Raw genomic sequence first — 16,591 nt, forward strand, 5'->3', positions numbered from 1 at the left:
CCACAACTAAAAGTTTAAAAAAAAAAGAAAGAAAGATAACATCAGGAAAACCCCTTGTGGGTACCTATACAGTAGATATTTTTTAAGTAAACATTTTAAATTTGGTTCATTCTGTTCTTTGTCTGGGTCCTCAAAAAAAGAAAATAAACAAAAATGCATCAACATAAAATGGTCCTCCTGGAAGCAGAACTCGGACATATGGAGACCAGTGTCCCCAAACAGAAGACTAGGATATTTAGCATGTGACACATAGGTTGATCTGCCCTTTTAACAGAAAATATCATGCCATTCTGCCCATGGGCAAGGACAGCCTACAAAGACTCAGAAAGAACTCTTGCCCTTGCTGCCCATTTGACCTTTTTTGGACTGCAAGAACTGGAACAGTAAGAACATTTTTTTCACTCTCCTACACTGGTGAAACTGTCCCTAAAATACTCTTTCCATGGACCACCAGATTATCCTGAGAGCCCCAGAGACTCAGCAGATATTCAGAGGAGGCTTCCAGACGGAGAAGAGAGTCTGAGAAGAATACAGCACAGAAAAATCAAGGTTGAAATAGCTCTGAAACCACAAAATGTGGTTACATTTACAAAATGTAAATCAGCTTGAGGCTTTTTCTTTTTATTTACCACACACAGATCTTTATAGACAAGACTTAGGCCGAAGACCAAAGTAAGAATTGTGGTTTCATTGCTGGTTTTGTTTTGTTCTGTTCTGCTGGGGGTCTTTTTCTTTCCAATAGCAACTTTGGATTTTTAGACTAAAAATTAATAAACCTTACTGCCACTCTACACATGCACACATTTGTACACAGAAGGAAGGCTCTGCTGGAGGCCCGTGATTCAGCAGCAAGTCCTGCTGGGCTGTGTGTTGGCCTGGCTTTTTGGAGAGGGGTGTGGCTGCACAAGAATTCATAAAAGCATGCTGAAAAGACAACTGAAGACAAAAATTAAATTTATGCTTTTAGGGAAATCAAGGCAGGGAATAATTTAGTAGGGAAAATAATCCTGGTCTGGGGCTAAGTCTTAGGAAATAAAAGAATCAAATCTCTACCGGGGGATGCCCTACATTAAAATCCAATGATTCTCAATGAAGGGACCAGTAGGTAGTAAAAGCTATTTTTCATATTTCAAGCAGCCTATTGGAAACTGAATATCTGCCCAGGATGTGGTCACATGGGCTATGTGAAAAGTCAAATTGTTTTGTGTCAGTCAAGTAAAAAGTCAAGTCAACAAGACAACACTGGTCGTCTCATCCCAATCAAAACCTTGATTGCCCATTGATGAGAACAAGGGTATTTCTAGAATGAGGTTTTCCCTTCCCATTCTACTGTATGTCTTTGATTAATAGAAATGGAATTACAGCTGAGTGATTACTTGCTAATTCCAGTTCAGCAGGCAAAATCTTACAAAATGCTGGGTTAGCCAATAGAAACAATAGAAGGGATCCTTTGTGGTGAAAAGTTTGGGAACTACCCTTGTGGCTCCCCAACCCCTCCCCCAAACATGCACAATTCCAAGGGAATAAACAGGCTTCCCCGGAGCCAGAGTGGAGCGTGCCTGTTGTGTGAGAAAACTCAAAGAGAGACAGTGTAAATTAACTGCATCTGGTTAGATTGAGTGAGCAGGGGGAGGAGATAATTAGTTGGCATTATAGGAACAAGGGCAAAGAAGAGAGTTCTATATTTACTCAGAGGAAATCCAAAATAGACTACTTTGCACCCGTTTGGTGCTCATGGGGGATCTCAACAACTCCAAGTTGGCAGATGTTGAACACAGGGACTGGATACACAACTCAACCAAACCCCTGACTGACACAAACCACCCATCCCACTTCCAACAAATGGAAACCTGACCATTCATCTCTTTCTACTTCCCAATGAAGGGAAGGAGGCTAAGGTAAGCCCAAAAGATATCCAGAGGCAATAAGGCAATATCTTCAAACAAAAGCCTTACAAGTGAGCAAGCAGAAAAAATGCATCTGTTCTAATGAAATGGGTTCTCTAAAAACCTAATGAGGGCCAATTTATCATATCCATTGGTGTGTATGTTTCCATGTGTAGATGTGCAACATTTCGAAAATAACACATATTTCAAGCGATGCAGAGACATCACTGGGCTGTTTTATTGTGCACAGAATAGTAAAAAAAATAAATGCCAGAGTCACATAAAGCTCTATAATATGCAACCAAGACATAATTTCCACCTTCTGAGAAGAATGTAAGTCATTCTACCACAAACAATGAAAGCATCTAATCTGAATATCTTCTCTCTCTGTAGATGCAAAAAGACTACCTCTTTTGTATCTGCAACATGTGTTTCATATAGGGTGAAAGTGTGAATACGTCGGGCTTTATCCCTGGTTGCAGGCTACATGCAGTTTCTCAAAGTCAGAACTGCTCAGGGTGGAGTCATCAGGATGTAGGCTGATGAGAAGTAAGGTGCAGCTTAGCATTTACAGGCCGGCAACCATCTCTAAAGCTGGCTTATGGGGTATTTATGACAAAAGAAGATGTACTAGTCCTGAGGATGGAGGACCGTCTTGAAAGGGGAGTGGAAGTATGTGGAGAAGAGATGATCGGGGAGGTCAGTGTACACGTGGGAAAGGACTGGGTCTGCATCTAGGCTGTTCTCAAATGCTTCAGATTCCACCCCCAGAGGATCCTAAAGGCATCCTGGGAGGTTAGGAAATGGGGCCACGTGCAATCAACACATCCAACTCACATAAGTCAAGACAGACAGGGCCGGGAGAAGGAGGGAGGCTGTGGCAGCAAGGAGCACGAGCTGAGGACAGGCGACTGTCCCAGTGCCAGCTCCGCTCCACCCAGCTGTGCAATCGTGGGCAAGTCACGTCACCATTCCCCAGGTCAGTCTTCTTGTCTGTCAGGTGAGGAAGATGGCTGACCCCAGAGAGTTCTCCCAATTCTTTAACTGTAAGCTTCTATGCGCTTCCAGAGAAAAGAAAAACAAAAAACAAAAAAAGGAAATTCCAAACGGCTCCCTAAAACAGGTCTCACCTGAACCTCCTCCAATGGCAAAGGCACCCTACACATCCAAGAAACATTTTACATTTGGTTATCATCCTCTTGCAAGCATCTCAGAGAAGATTGCAAAGCTGCCCATGGATACTTTAGGAGCCTCCTGAAACTGAGAGTGGCAGGCAGTACCATCCAGTGGTACCACCAAAGAGCAGAGGGGCTGAGCACTTCGTCCAAGGTCAGAAGTGAGGACAGGATCAGGATTCCAGCCTCCTCATTCCTAGGGCTAGGCTATACTTTCCACAAAGAAACCAAGCTGGCTTTCTGGGAAGAATGCCAGAGGTTCCATTCTCCCAACTGAGAATTCATTGGAATATTGGAATAACAACTTTGGAGACTATGGTCTCTCCAATCCATTTCAGGACCTGGCTAGAAACATGAAAACCCAAAGAAAGAAGCAATAGGGAATTATTCCGTTTTTTAACGAAAGAGAAAAAATTAGGGGTGGGAATAGGGGATTTCTTAAAAATTACATGATTGCTGGAAGTTAATTTGGTATTTCTTCGTTGGTTTGTAAGTTCTGTTTCCAATCACAAAAACAGACAGCTGAGGATGCCTAAATCACATTTCAATGAATTAGCATCTTGTCCCAGAGAATCTTTCCCACTCTGAATATAACACAAGACCAGAATGCAATGCTCTGTGGTAGAATGGAATCTCCCTCAGTGCAAAAGAGAGCTTGTCGTAATCCCCTAAACTGTAATCTAAATTGATAGTCTTCAAACCCAACAGCAATCACTGAGAATGATAAAGGGGTTGCCGCTTAACTTAGGGTACACTGCCTCTTCCAAGAAACTTACTGAGACCCAGCTCTACCAGATAGGGGAGCTGGCATCTTTTACCATCCACATACTCCTTATTAGGTTGACATCAGTGCACCTGGAAAAGAATCCCATCATAGATTTAGAGACACATGTTCAAAAAGGAAGATTCTGACTTCTTCCGAGAAAGGCCAACCAGAACAAGAAATCACATGTTGGACTAGCTTTGCCTTGAAGATAGCATGAAACCAACCTTATGGCAAATCCCAAGTGATCAGTAGTCAGCGCTGAGATTCATAAAGGAAAGAAACCAGGAATGATCGTTTCAATCACTTTGTCCCCCTACCTGTCTATGATGACGGGGTCTGAAGGAGTCTCATTTCGGTTCCCACAACTTTTCTTCTCGCAGCATCGACTGTAGATTGGGAAGGAACCAAAAGAGTATAAGAAATTTGGTAAAATCAAGAAAATACAATGAGCATCCAATGTAGAAGCATTCACAAAAATGATTATGTCCTAGGTAGCCTCTTAGCATTTAGCTCCTTGAGCTCAGAATTTATGACCATGTTTAAAAACAACACTAGGGCAGCCCAGGTAGTTCAGCGGTTTAGCGCCGCCTTCAGCCCAGGGCCTGATCCTGGAGACCTGGAATCGAGTCCCGTGTCAGACTCCATGCACGGAGCCTGCTTCTCCCTCTGCCTGTATCTCTGCCTCTCTCTCTCTCTCTCTCTCTCATAAATAAATAAAATCTTTAAAAATAAATAAATAAAATTAAAACAACACTGAACTCAAAGCCCAGAGATACTCCCTCAAATTCTCATTCTATGGCTCATAACTGGGTAATTTTCAGCAAATCACAACTTTCCCAGGAGGCATATTTGTATTCTGAACCATGGACGTTGAATTTTTCAATCTATAAGGCCACTTCCAGTTCCATGTTGAATGATTTTATGATTGCATCTTTTAGATCTTTGTTTCTTAATAAATATTTGAAGAAAGAAAGAGAAGGAAAAATGTATAAAAATAAACCCCAAGTAGCTGCCTGGATTTATCAACCTTATTTACATAAAAACATGTTTCCAGAGAACGCACTGTACTTTATAAACAGTTAGTTATTTATCTATTTCTATTATTTTCTAAAGATAAAGGAGGAAGACCAGAACCATGGTATATACTGTAAAATAGGAAGAAAATGAGGCAGAGGGCTGTAAAATGATAATTCCAATAATTTTCACCAAGTCTAGAACAGAAATGGGACATCCTGTGTAAGTTCCATCATGAAGACTCTGCCTGCCAAGACTTCCACCTAGCAAAGTACTGGGTACCTGGTAGATGCTCAAGAAATGCTTGTGGAATTATCTGAGAGGGAGAGAGAAGAGGAAGCCCTACAGCAATTAGAGCAGATAGGAAGGACTCAGACCTGAACAGAGAAAAAAATGCTCCAATCCCAAGGTGTCTGAACAGAAGACCTAGACACAGATGTGACAAAAGCAAAGAAAGCTGGGTGATAGCGAAGCACTGGAAAATCACCTCCCCTCATTGCTGCCTGCTGCCACCAGGACCCCAGGCTTCTGAATACCTCCTGGCTCATTCAAGATGGTCTACCATCAACCGTAGTTGCTTAAGAATATAGCCTTGACATGGCATAGAAAGAAAAAAAAAAAGAAACATTACCATCCATACTTGTAGGAGAATATGCACCATAAACATTAGCAATAAGCAAACTATATGTAAGCACTGCCCTTCCCACAATCTGTTTGAGTTTGAGAGTGAAGCAATACAATGGAAAGATTGCCGAAGTGAGAATCCGGGTTCTGGCGTCCAACCCGACCCTGTCACTAAGCAGCTGCGTGAATTTAGTCAAATCTGTTTAACCCCTCTGGGCTTTGCCAACCTCATATATAAAATTAAAATATTGGACTAGATTCCCTCCCAGAGTCCCTTCTACGTTTAGGAAGCTGATGAGGTGATGAGATCCCCGAGCTCTCTTTGGAAGTAATGAGAGAATAAGGAAAAGAGGGAGGCCATGTGGCTGCAGGGACCCCAAGGCCTATCACCAGCCCAGACACAGATTTGCTTTCTGGCTCTCTCTAGTCCATTTGCCCTCTCTGGTCCTCCACAGAATTAAAAACAAACAAATAAAGAAGCATTTTTAAAATATTTAAAGTTCATCTTCACCCCTATAGGGATGTGGGATTACCCGGTGAACCATTCCACCATTCTCAAAGAGCGAGATATACATGAGAGATGCTAACCAAGTTTCACCAAATGAGCACTAAGACATTTGTAAGAAATTTAATCAAATTAGTAGGAAGTAAAAGAAAAACCATCTCAACTTTCTTAAATACCAGAGTTTGCCACCAGGGACTTTCTGAAATAATATTTTGCCTTTGAAATTATATTAGGTCTTAACTTTTAAAATTTCAATCCATCCCAAGATTAACACCAATAAAAATGCTGGCCAGCTGCTTTCCCCGCTTCCCAAAGCTCTTGCCTCTGTTCCCAACTCCCTACCACCACCCACTTCCCTCTCCTACCTTTCCTATTTCCGTTGCTTAGGTCAGCAGAATACCTTTGCAGCTCAGGCAAGCCTTTTTTTTTTTTTTTTTTTTTCCTGAGCAACACAATTTCAAAAGCCCAGGCAGTCTAGTTACCTAAAGACCTTCTAGCTAGACTCCCCTTTGACATCATCAACATGTCAACCTAACCCAAATATGTGTGCGATGCCTGTACAATTTAATTACGAGAGCACATACTGTCAGGATGTGCCAATCTGTTTAGTTTGAGAAGGAATGATTCTGAAGAGGCCCAGTAAGTTTGCAAAATTGCTCAGCTGAATTCAGCTGCCTTCCATGGGGATTTTCTCTGAAGGAAAAGAAAAACAGATAAAAATGTAAGCCTGGTGCCAGTGTAATACAATTTGGAGAATCTCATCGGGGAAGGAAATGATATTCAAAGAAAAATGCAGAGGAACTTTAGGACTGTCTTCCGTTTTCCAACAGTAACATATTTAAGTATAATCTCTAGTGTTAATAGCACAGAAAAGACAACACTTGCTTGGTGGTTGGGCTGAAATAGTAAAGGTGTAAAAATAATAGAAGTGGACTGCATTTGCTCCATCTGAGCCCTTCTTACAATTTCTCTGGGTTAGGCAAAACTAATTCTTTTGCTTTCTTTCTTTTTTTTTTTAAGATAAGTTCTCATCAAGATGTCCTAGTTATTTTTTTTTAATCTGGTTTCCTCAATGACATTCCATCCTCATGCCAGTAATATTAACCCAAGTGAAGGGAAGTAGAAAGTGGAAGATATTCATGAACCCACAGTCTCCAAACAACCGCTCTGGGATTAAATCTGCGGATAGTGGATGTGAAGGACTAGGGTCCTAAGTCACTCAGATAACAAACTTCCCTTTGCTGTAGAGACAAAGCCTGGACGACCCACTTCAGCTTCAGCTACTTTAGTGAAAAGGCTTTATAGGGTCATCTTCTAACAAGCAAGTCTCTAGGTCTGAAGTTCCTGGTAAGTGATTTTTTTTTAAACGAACAAGACTGTAAAATAGGAAAGGAAGGGGGGAAAATAAACAAAGAGAAGAGGAAACTGAACTTGGCACCAGGTTGATTGTGTTCCTAACTCCCACGGAGAGGCTCAGAAGGGCTCTTGTTCCCTAATGAATGAAAATGCAGGTTACTTCTCCACTCTTCAGCTGGGTTTGGTTTATCTTACTCTAATGCTTACTCAGAGAAGCTTTTCCCTGAAACACTCTTCAATTTGCCTACAGGCCTCTCCGGTCCTCCCCATCTCCTCACTAAGTCTTTAGGAGAGAGAAAGAGAAAAAAAATAAACCAAGTTGGGGATGAAGGCTGGCGGGATATGGAAAATTGCCTCCCGATCCTGTATCTTACCTGAATTTTTTGGAGAGGAAGAAAGAAGGGAGAGTAGGGGGTGGCTGAAGAAGAAAAAAGCCCCAGCCCTGGACACAGGGTGTCCAATCAGTCAAACTCCTGCTCAAGACAAGCGAATGTGCCCTTTCGCCTCCAAAATCGTTTTTAAAATTCAACCCTCAACTTTCAAAAATCTGTCTCTAATTTCAAACTCAAATAAGCGCACAGCATGGTGGCTTTTGTTTTGTTTTCTTCTCCCCAACTCCTCCCTGCGATTGCATAACAAAAGTGTCTAAATTCACACCATCTGGCCGATAAAGACACTGGCCCCACTGCCCGGCTGGCCCATCTGATTAGGGCCCTGTCTAGCCTGCGCCTTGTGGCGAAAAGTCACAGCTGTGGGGTTTGCTCGCGCTCAATACAACTCTGTTATTAGCCAGCTGTAGGCCTTGAGACGACTTCTGTTCAAATTATAATATCTTTTAACCCTCTGAGCATTGAGGGCACAGGGGTGGCTGGCAGCGACATAACAACTAGATTTCTCCTTGCTAATAATTGGCAAAATGAACTAAAGCAGGGAAGAGGAGTGCAGAGACAAGTGGGGAAGGAAAAAAGTTATTCCTAAAGAGATTTATTTTGTTCCCTGTGAAAGCTAAGAGCCAATTTATGTGGGTTTTTTTTTTTTTCCTAAGGATTACAGAACATAAAACATTCAGGGAAATATGCCCAGGTATACTCAAGAACACCATGCAAAGGGACCTAAGAGTAAGCAATAACCCCTGAGAACAGCGCATCTGATTCATCCCTCAATCACTGACTGCTCTCACTGACCCTCAAAATGTGGGAGAAGCAACTTTCTTCCCTTACTGGAGAACCAACCTGCTTTGACTGACAAATTGAGATCTTCCCTTCTGGATACATCCAATATTTGCCATCATCCCAGCTATCTCCCAACACACACACACACACACACACACACACACACCTCCATACACAGTACCCATCCAATGGGTCATTTATTTACTCATAATTAATATTTGTTTTAAATTCTAGTTTTGGGAAGAAAATCGCAGAGCGTCTTCCTGGGTCTCAGATGCGGAGAAGTTACAGTACATTAAATTTTTATATTGTGTTACTAATGCAGACTAAACTAGAGGCTTTAAAAATTGATGCTGTTACTTAAACAGCATAAAATGAGGAGGATTTGATTGGGCTTAAAAATAAAAATGTCAGCCTTAACTACAGCTGAATGGGGCGTGCAAGTGTTATTTAAAGTGATAGGTATAATTCGTCAGACAAAGGGCCAGTTTGGGGGTTTGTTTTCTTTTCTTTTAAGAAGATAATCTCTCCAAACAAAGACATTTAAAAGTATAAAGAGGGACAAAAAAAAAAAAAAGGTCCTTGAATTTAGCCAACCAAATCAAAGTGTTCTAACTATTTAATCTAGGTATTACATGCTAGTTCATCTTGGAATTCCATTTCCTTTCTGAACGATCTATCAGGGGCCCTGGGATAGTGGAGCGTCTGTCTGCTGACTCCATCACCCACGGCCTCTCCCAGATTCTCAGGCAGCGAAGCTCCATTCCCCTCCGCTGAGGCCACTGGCTGAATTGAACTTTGCATTTGGCAAAGTTTGTTTTTCTAATACTTGGTCAAAACCAAAACAAACATGGCTGATTGTTATGGTTTCTTTCTGACTGCGTTGGGAGGGAGCTGGGGCTGCTGGGAGCTGCCCATAAAACAGTCCAAACTAAATCAGATGGCCTGCAATTACCCAAAACTAGCAAGTCTGGAGCTGGTCCACGTTCACTGGGGCAGTAGCAGAGGAAGGAAGGGCTGAGGTTTTCTCTCCACTCAGAGATTTGGGGAGGAAGAAAAACATGTGTGCAATAGACATTTAAGTAAAACAACCACCTCTTTCCAGAGTTTCCTTTTTTAGATCCTCTCTCGTTTGCTGGGGGAGTCCCCAATACTCAAGCATTTGTTGAAAGGGTGAATGACTAAGTGTATCGATAAATTTCCTCTAAGTTTTCATTCTCTTCTAGTCAAGCAGAAGAAAGGACTCAAAATGGATGATTGGTGTCCAGAAAGAAGATGGGGAAAGATGCAGGAATGTGAGTAGAGTGCACCTCTCACAATTCGATGCTCAGAGTCCAGTTGTGGCTCTGGATGCCCCCCCATGGGGTCGTCTCCCTGCCTTTCCCACTGGTGGTCAACCGGACTGTTCTTTCTACCTGACCTCAGGAACTCCCCTGACACTGGGAATTCTAGGAGAAGCAACATCCCCGGAGGAAGGAAACCCTCCCGCATCGCAGACAGGTGCCTCAGCGGTTTGGGGGGGTGCAGGGGAGGTCCACTCCCAGACTGCAAGTCTTTCCAGTGCTTCCCTACTCCACAAGTGTCCCCTCCAGGAAATCTACCTGGACCGGGTGGGACAGGCGGGAACCTAGCAGTCTGGACCTAGGGTGGAGACCCCAGACTTGGTGGGAGGGCTGCCCAGCCCCTCCTCACACTACCAGGGGCCGCTCGACTGACAACAGAGACTTTCCTCACAACGGAGGAAACTTCTAAGATACCAGGGGAGTGAAATCCTAAGTGATTCTGGATCTCCTTCTGGGGTTTTAACGGATGTGCTGTAAGAATCTGGCCTTTAACGGGGAGTTCTAGAGGATCGGCCCAGGGTAAGGCCTCCCTCCCTGCAAGCCACCACTCCTGAAAGTCAATGCCAGGGACGCACGCACGCGAGAGCAGCGAGCACGGCCCACCTGCCCCGCTTTCCAGCAAAGCCCCGCAGGAAAAAGCGACACTTACCTGCACATCACTTCATGCGTCAGGAGAACTCGGCACATTTCCGGATTTTTATTTTGTCCCTCGTAAGCTATGGGCTGCAAAGGAGTTGGGGAGAGGGGAGGAGGCAGGGCAGGCAGGGAAGATGTGAGGGCAATGGAGAGACAAAGGAAAGGGAACTTCAGAACAAGCACAGAATCGGCTTTTTCCCCCCCTGCCCACCACTGCGTTAGGAGTTAGCACAGAACCAAGCTGTGGCCGGATTAACTCAAGCGAAAGAATAATAAAGAAGTTTGCCCTAGCGAGGACGTATTTCCTGCAAAAGGGAACGTTTGGGGGGACGGGATCTCCCAACAATTGCTTCCTCTCTTCACCCCTTTGCTGCCCTACCCCCAACTCCAGCCTTAGAAAGAAACAGGACAAGGGAGGGGAAAGAGGGAAAAAATTGTTCTCCAGGTTGGACAACGTGCTAGTTGATGTGAAGACGCACGTGAAGTCTGACCCAGGAAACCAAGGTGGGGTGGGCAGGGGTCAGGGGCAGACGGCAGCGGGGTTGGATGGGGGTGCCCAGGAGAAGAGGAGGCGGTGGACCGCCAGCTCACCTGCTTGGTGACCGAGTCGATGAGCCTGACGTACAGGTCCTGCTCCGTGCGGACGCCTGCGGGGCAGGGGGCAGGGGGCACGAGGTGAGGGCCACGGAGCCACTCTGGGCACCCCAAGCCCATCACTGCTGTGGGAGCGGAGGCCCAGGCAGCCGCTCCACGCTCCCGGCTGTGGGTAAGCACGCAGGCTGTGCGGTCCTGGGGGCAAAGACCACCCACCCGCCCCTCACCCTGACCGGGCCTCCCTCCCGCAGCCCTGCGCTCCTCAAGCCCCGAGGCTGCCCTCAGGCGACTGCGACAAGGTCAGATGCCCTCCTTGCAGGAGAAACGCGCAGGGCACCGGGCCCCACTAAGCTCTCACCATTGCTGTACAGGAGCTGTAACTTATAGTGGGTGCCGTTGTTGGTCTTCTCGTTGCCTTGTTCCTGAAAAGACAGGCAGCAGCGTTCGAATCCCTTGCCTCCCAGCACCCCCCACCCACCCGATGAAGGAAAAACCAGAGAGGCGCCCCACACCGCCTCCCGCCTCCAGCAGCCTTACCCGGCTGCTTTGAACAACCCCCTGCCCAGCCCCAGGTCAAAGGGCAGGACCGTCAGCCAACCAACCTCTGAAACTTGCTAAGGCTCGGACCACTTGACCCTCTCCAACCCCTCTGTCCCTGCCCCCTTAAGATTGTCCTCAGAAGTGTGACCCCCAGGGCCGGGACAATAGGACACTGCGCCAAGGCTACCTTTAAATAGGCCCCACCCCAACTCAACCGGCTCCATCCGTCCTTAAGAAGCCCCAAGAAGGATGCAGGGACCTGTCATTTGGAAGGGCAACGTTGGTTTGGCTCTATCCCACCAAGATTGGAGCCTCTAGGGCCATAAGCTCAGAGACCCAGGTCCCGATGCAAGAGGGACCTCAAGAAGCTCCTGCCCTAAAGCTCACATCCTACAGCTGAGGAGACTGAGGCTCGGAGAGGGCAAGAGGCTTCCCTTTGGTCACATGTCCATTTCATCTGAGATCAAATCCAGTCCCCACACCCGAGCCTGGGTCAGGAGTGGGCACTGCACTGGGGAGCGAGAGTGGGAGTGAAGGCAATGGGGAAGGCGCTCCAGGACTGGGCTCTGGGTTTCCACCCTGCCTGCCTGCCGGCGCTGGCAGGTGCAAAATAATAAAATATAACCCGGAGAAGGGCATGCTCGGGTCTGAAGGACGTCTGCTCTGCAGTGCGTCCACGACCAGGCTCCGCTAACGACCCAGAGGCTGGGTGCGCAGAGCCGCCAGCTTCCCCGCAGCGCGGGGCGCGGGGAGTGGGGCCCCCGAGGCGGTGCCCGGAAATCGACTGATTCAGAGGCTGGGACGAGAAGCCTCGATTTATCATTCCTGATGATGTGAGTGGAAAAGTGTCGCGGGTGACAGATGGAATCTTTAGTGCTTTGCAAGGAGCTAGTTATGAGGCCGTGGGGGCAAAGAGGGGGACCTCGGCTTACTTTGTCGTTCTCCACAAAGTCAACGAAGGCTGTGCGCTCAATCTCCACCGGCTGCCCCTGCCTGTCATAGAGCGCCAGAACGAAGTGAAAGAAGTTGGATTTCCTCAAGTTGGAGGGAGGCTGCTTCTCAAAGTGGGCCCGGGACAGGGCGACTCCGCTGCGCAGGAGGAGACATGGGGGACACCGGACAGAGGGAAGGAAAGAAAGACACCATGTTACCAACGTGCCCACACAAACACCGGGGAGGGTCAAGGGTCCTGGTCCCGGTCCAGAGTTCTGGGCCTCTCGGACCCTTTTGCAATTCGGCTTAAGGAGAGGGGACTCTGTAGAGGAGCTGCGGTGGCCACAGGGGCCGGCTGGCGTTGGCCAGGGAGGCGGCCGCCCCTGTCCACTGCCACCACCCGCTGTTTCAGCCTCGGGGCGTCCCAGCGCCCTGCAGCTCAAGGTCTGGCCTTTAGTGGAGACCAAAGGATCCGGGCTGCGGACCAAAGCCCATAGCGGTCCCTGAAGGAGGCAGCCCAAGTCTCAGCCGGTGGGGGCACCGCGATCTTCACCCTCAGGTAGGGCCGCCGGCTGGGTCAGGATTTGGAACGAGGCTCCCGGGTTAGGGCAATAAATGCCTTCTTACTTTGGAAGAAGTGACCCTTTTCTTCATCTTCATTGGAGTTACCTGTCCTAGTGCTACTCTGGATCTCTACAAAAGTTGGTGGGTGGGAACCCCCTGGGGGCGGGCGGGAGACCCAGAGCCCACGCCGCGGTCCTACAGGGGAGAGGCCTCACCTCCCGCTTCCCTCGGTCTTCCGAAAAGTTGAGCCCCAGACGGTGGCTGAGTGAAATCCCCGGGACCAAGGATCGCGGGCCACTGCGGAAGACGCGATCCTGGGGACCCCGCCCCCAGAATTGCTGCGCTTGGAGAAGCCAAAATGTTATTAAGAGGCAGAGAGCGTCCTCGCCTGGGGCCAGGGGGATCCCCGCCTAAGCTGCATCTCCCCGCGGCGCCAGCCAAACCCGCTGACCGCGAAACCCTTGTTGGAGGACCCGGGAGGCGCCCTCGAGCGTTTTGAGTGTCTGCACACACCTCCCTGCAGACCTGTCGCGGCCGGGGACAAACTAGCCGCCAGATCACATTTAACAGAAGTCTCGGGGCCCAGGCGAGTGCGCAGATGGCCAGTGCTGCCCCGCGGCGCTGCGATCTCTGGGCCTCGCACCCCAGGGCGCGAGCCCTTTTCCCTCTTTTGAACGGTGTAAAATTTTGGCTGCAAACAGCCACTCGGGCTGCCTATTCCAAATTTAACAATTATCTGATCGGGGTGAAGGAGGAAAGTAGGGATGGTGTCTTGAAGGTGCTTGGCCAAGGAAACGCGCCCCGGAGCCGGCTCTGCGAAGCTGCCTGGTTTCCCTCCGCCTGCGCCCTGCGAGTCCGCAGACCCCGGGCGGAGAGCCGCCCCCGCCTCGTGCCGTCTGCCGCGTGGGGAGAGGCGCGCCCCGGCCCCGGGCAGACGCGAGGGAGCCGTGGCCCGCCCGGGTCTCCTCTCCTCCACGGGTGGCGCCTGGTTCGCTCTACCCGGGACACCTGGAGACGCGGCCTGTCTGGGAAAGGAGTAATTTCTCTGCGTGATGTCAGGACTTGGAGGGAGATGGCTAGGAGAGCGGAGAGGAAGGCTGCAGTCGTGGGAACAAGTCCGTGGGCTCTTTGGGTGCGGGTTCGGGGGAGGGAGGCTGTCCCTTGAAGATGAGGACGCGGTGGCCACGCATCCCAGCCCGGGAGCGGCGATGAGGGCAGGAGACCAGAACGTCTTTGTGGGGTGCACCCTGCACAAGGCGCTTACTATCTCAGCACGCGGACGCTCGGAAACAAAGTCAACTTCAGTAACTAGCGGGGAAAAAAAAAAAAAAAACTAAAGGCTGCGGATCCCTGCGTTTGCGGCCCGTCTTCTCCCGGCCTTTCCGTCTTCTGCGACTCGTTCTACCGCGACTCCTGCGTCTTTGCTTTCCAGTCTCCCGGCTGCCCTCGCCCCCTCCTCCGTGCGCCTGGGCCACCGTCCTATCTGGGCGCCTGGACCCCCCAGCCTAGCGCCCTCCCCCGCCCCGGAGCTCCCGGCCGCGCTGCCTTCGCAGCAGCGGCTCCGGCCTCTCCCACTCCTCGCGTCGCCGCCGCCATCTGGCCGCGGGGCGTCCGGCCTTCGGGAATCACCCGGCGCGATGCGGGAGGAGAGGCGCCCGCGAGCGGCGTGGAGCAACCGAGGAGCGGCCGGGAAGCCGGTTCCCCCGCGGCCGCAGCTGCAGCTCGGGTCCTCGCGCTGCGCTCCCGGCCGGGCCCGCACCCGCGGACTGAGCGCAGAGCTGCCGGGCGTGGGATGCCACTTTGGTTAATTCTCTTCCCAAAGAGTGGTCTGTGCGGAAGGAGCGGGGGGAGACACCCAGGCGGACCCAGGCAATTCGGAAACTCGAGTGTTGGCTGCGGGGTAAGTAAGTGTCCCCTGGACTGCAGCGACCTGCCTGCCCTAGGTCGAGCCCCAGCGCGCGCGCGGGGCCAGGGCGACAGATGGGGGGGTGGGGAGAGGGAGAGGGAGAGCGCAACGGAGAGAGAGGCGGTGAGAGCAAGAAAGGGACCGAGGAGAGACTTTAAGATAATAGCAACAGAAGTGACCATTGCGAGGCCGTATGGTTGGTTACCTCTGAGCCGCGACATTGGCGTCCACCACGCCGACATTCCGGACCCAGGACCTGACCGAATCCATCTCGGCACCCAGCGATTTCTCTTTCAGAGCTGGTCCTCTTCCTAAAGTATCTTGAATCCCAAACATTTAAAAAGTCTGGTCTACTGTCGCTTTAAAAATACAGAGTTACAACACTGTCCCTACTGTTCCCAATGCTGTCACCGAACCGTCTCCTCCAAAGCAATCCAAGAAAAGGGATCAGGAGCCGAAGTTTGAGTCTCTCTTGGGCGGGCGGGGGGGTGGGGGGGCGGGTGGGAAAAGGAGATAACCCGTCCTTCGCTTCGCGCGGGAGGTGCGGACTGATGTCCTTAAAGTTTGCGTTTTATCCTCCGCAAGTTCAGATGCGCCGCCCCGGGGCCTCCGTCCTAGGTCGCTCGCATCCTTCCAGCGGCAGCGCTGCCTCCGGAAAGTGATCGCAATTTAGAAGCATCACCTGTTCTGGGAGAAACAGGACGAGATTGATGGCTGCCTAATCTCTCCCCTTCCTCCTGGTCCCCACCCCCCCACTCCCTGCTCCTCCCCACCGCACGAATTGAGGAGAAGAAGAAGAAAAAAAAAATCCCCAACAGGATCAGTTGTAAAAGGAAGGGGAAGACCCGGAGCCGAGAGGAGGCGGTGGCTGCGAGCACCGCGGAGCCGGGCTGCAGCCGCGCGCGGGCCCCATGAATGGGTTACTACGGCCGCGGCCGCGGGAGGCGGAGCCGCCGCCCGATAAGGAGCCTCATTTGCATGCGCGCTCGGGATTGGCCGGCGCCCGGCAGGCCGGGCCGACGTCCTCCGGCGGCGCGCGCCACGCTCGGCGTTGCCGGGAGCCCGGGAGGTGAAAGGGGACAGGAAGCCGTGGACGCCGCGTCCTTGCCCGCACCCCGAGTGCGCGCGCGGGCCGGGGCCCCCGGAGCCTGCACGCTGAGGCCGAGCCTTCCGGCGCCGCGGGTTGCGCTGTGCTCGCTCAGTCTGCCCGCGGGAGCAGCAAGCTGGCGCAGATCCTGCCTCTCGTTGCAGATTTTTGTAGCCTGCGGGGAGGCACCGTCATTCCCAGTCTTGGGGCTCGGATCCGCGTGCGCCTGTTTGCGTAGACGCGGAGAGGGCGACCCCTTGTACTTGTGTTTCGTGCAAACGATCCGCGGAGCAACCCAGGTCCCCGAAGTGCTCTCCCCACCCCACCCCACCCCCAAGTGTCCTGGAGTGTCACGGGGACACAGATTGGGCGTGCGGTTTACAAGTTGCTGGGAGAGGAGGAGGATGCATGAATGAAGGCAGGCAGCAGGGGGAGGGGGGCGAGCCAGGCTCGAGGGTTCGGCCAATAAATGGAGCGTCGCGGGGGGAAA

General features: G+C 50.1%; 1 protein-coding gene across 3 annotated transcripts in view; it reads right to left on the minus strand.

Annotated features, from left to right (window-relative positions):
* Positions 1–15,920, minus strand: part of EBF2 (EBF transcription factor 2) — a 192,420-nt gene extending 176,500 nt beyond the window's left edge. For all 3 annotated transcript variants that reach the window (XM_041767594.1, XM_041767595.1, XM_041767596.1), the window contains exons 1-6: positions 15,220–15,920; positions 12,544–12,700; positions 11,430–11,493; positions 11,069–11,124; positions 10,491–10,564; positions 4,145–4,213 (exon numbers count right to left, since the gene is read on the minus strand). In XM_041767594.1, coding sequence (XP_041623528.1) covers positions 4,145–4,213; positions 10,491–10,564; positions 11,069–11,124; positions 11,430–11,493; positions 12,544–12,700; positions 15,220–15,350 — 551 coding nt within the window. In that variant the 5' untranslated portion in view covers positions 15,351–15,920. The remainder of the gene's footprint in view (positions 1–4,144; positions 4,214–10,490; positions 10,565–11,068; positions 11,125–11,429; positions 11,494–12,543; positions 12,701–15,219) is intronic.
* Positions 15,921–16,591: the final 671 nt, after the last annotated feature.

This window comes from Vulpes lagopus, chromosome 8, assembly GCF_018345385.1.
Source record: "Vulpes lagopus strain Blue_001 chromosome 8, ASM1834538v1, whole genome shotgun sequence".
Lineage (NCBI taxonomy): Eukaryota > Metazoa > Chordata > Mammalia > Carnivora > Canidae > Vulpes > Vulpes lagopus.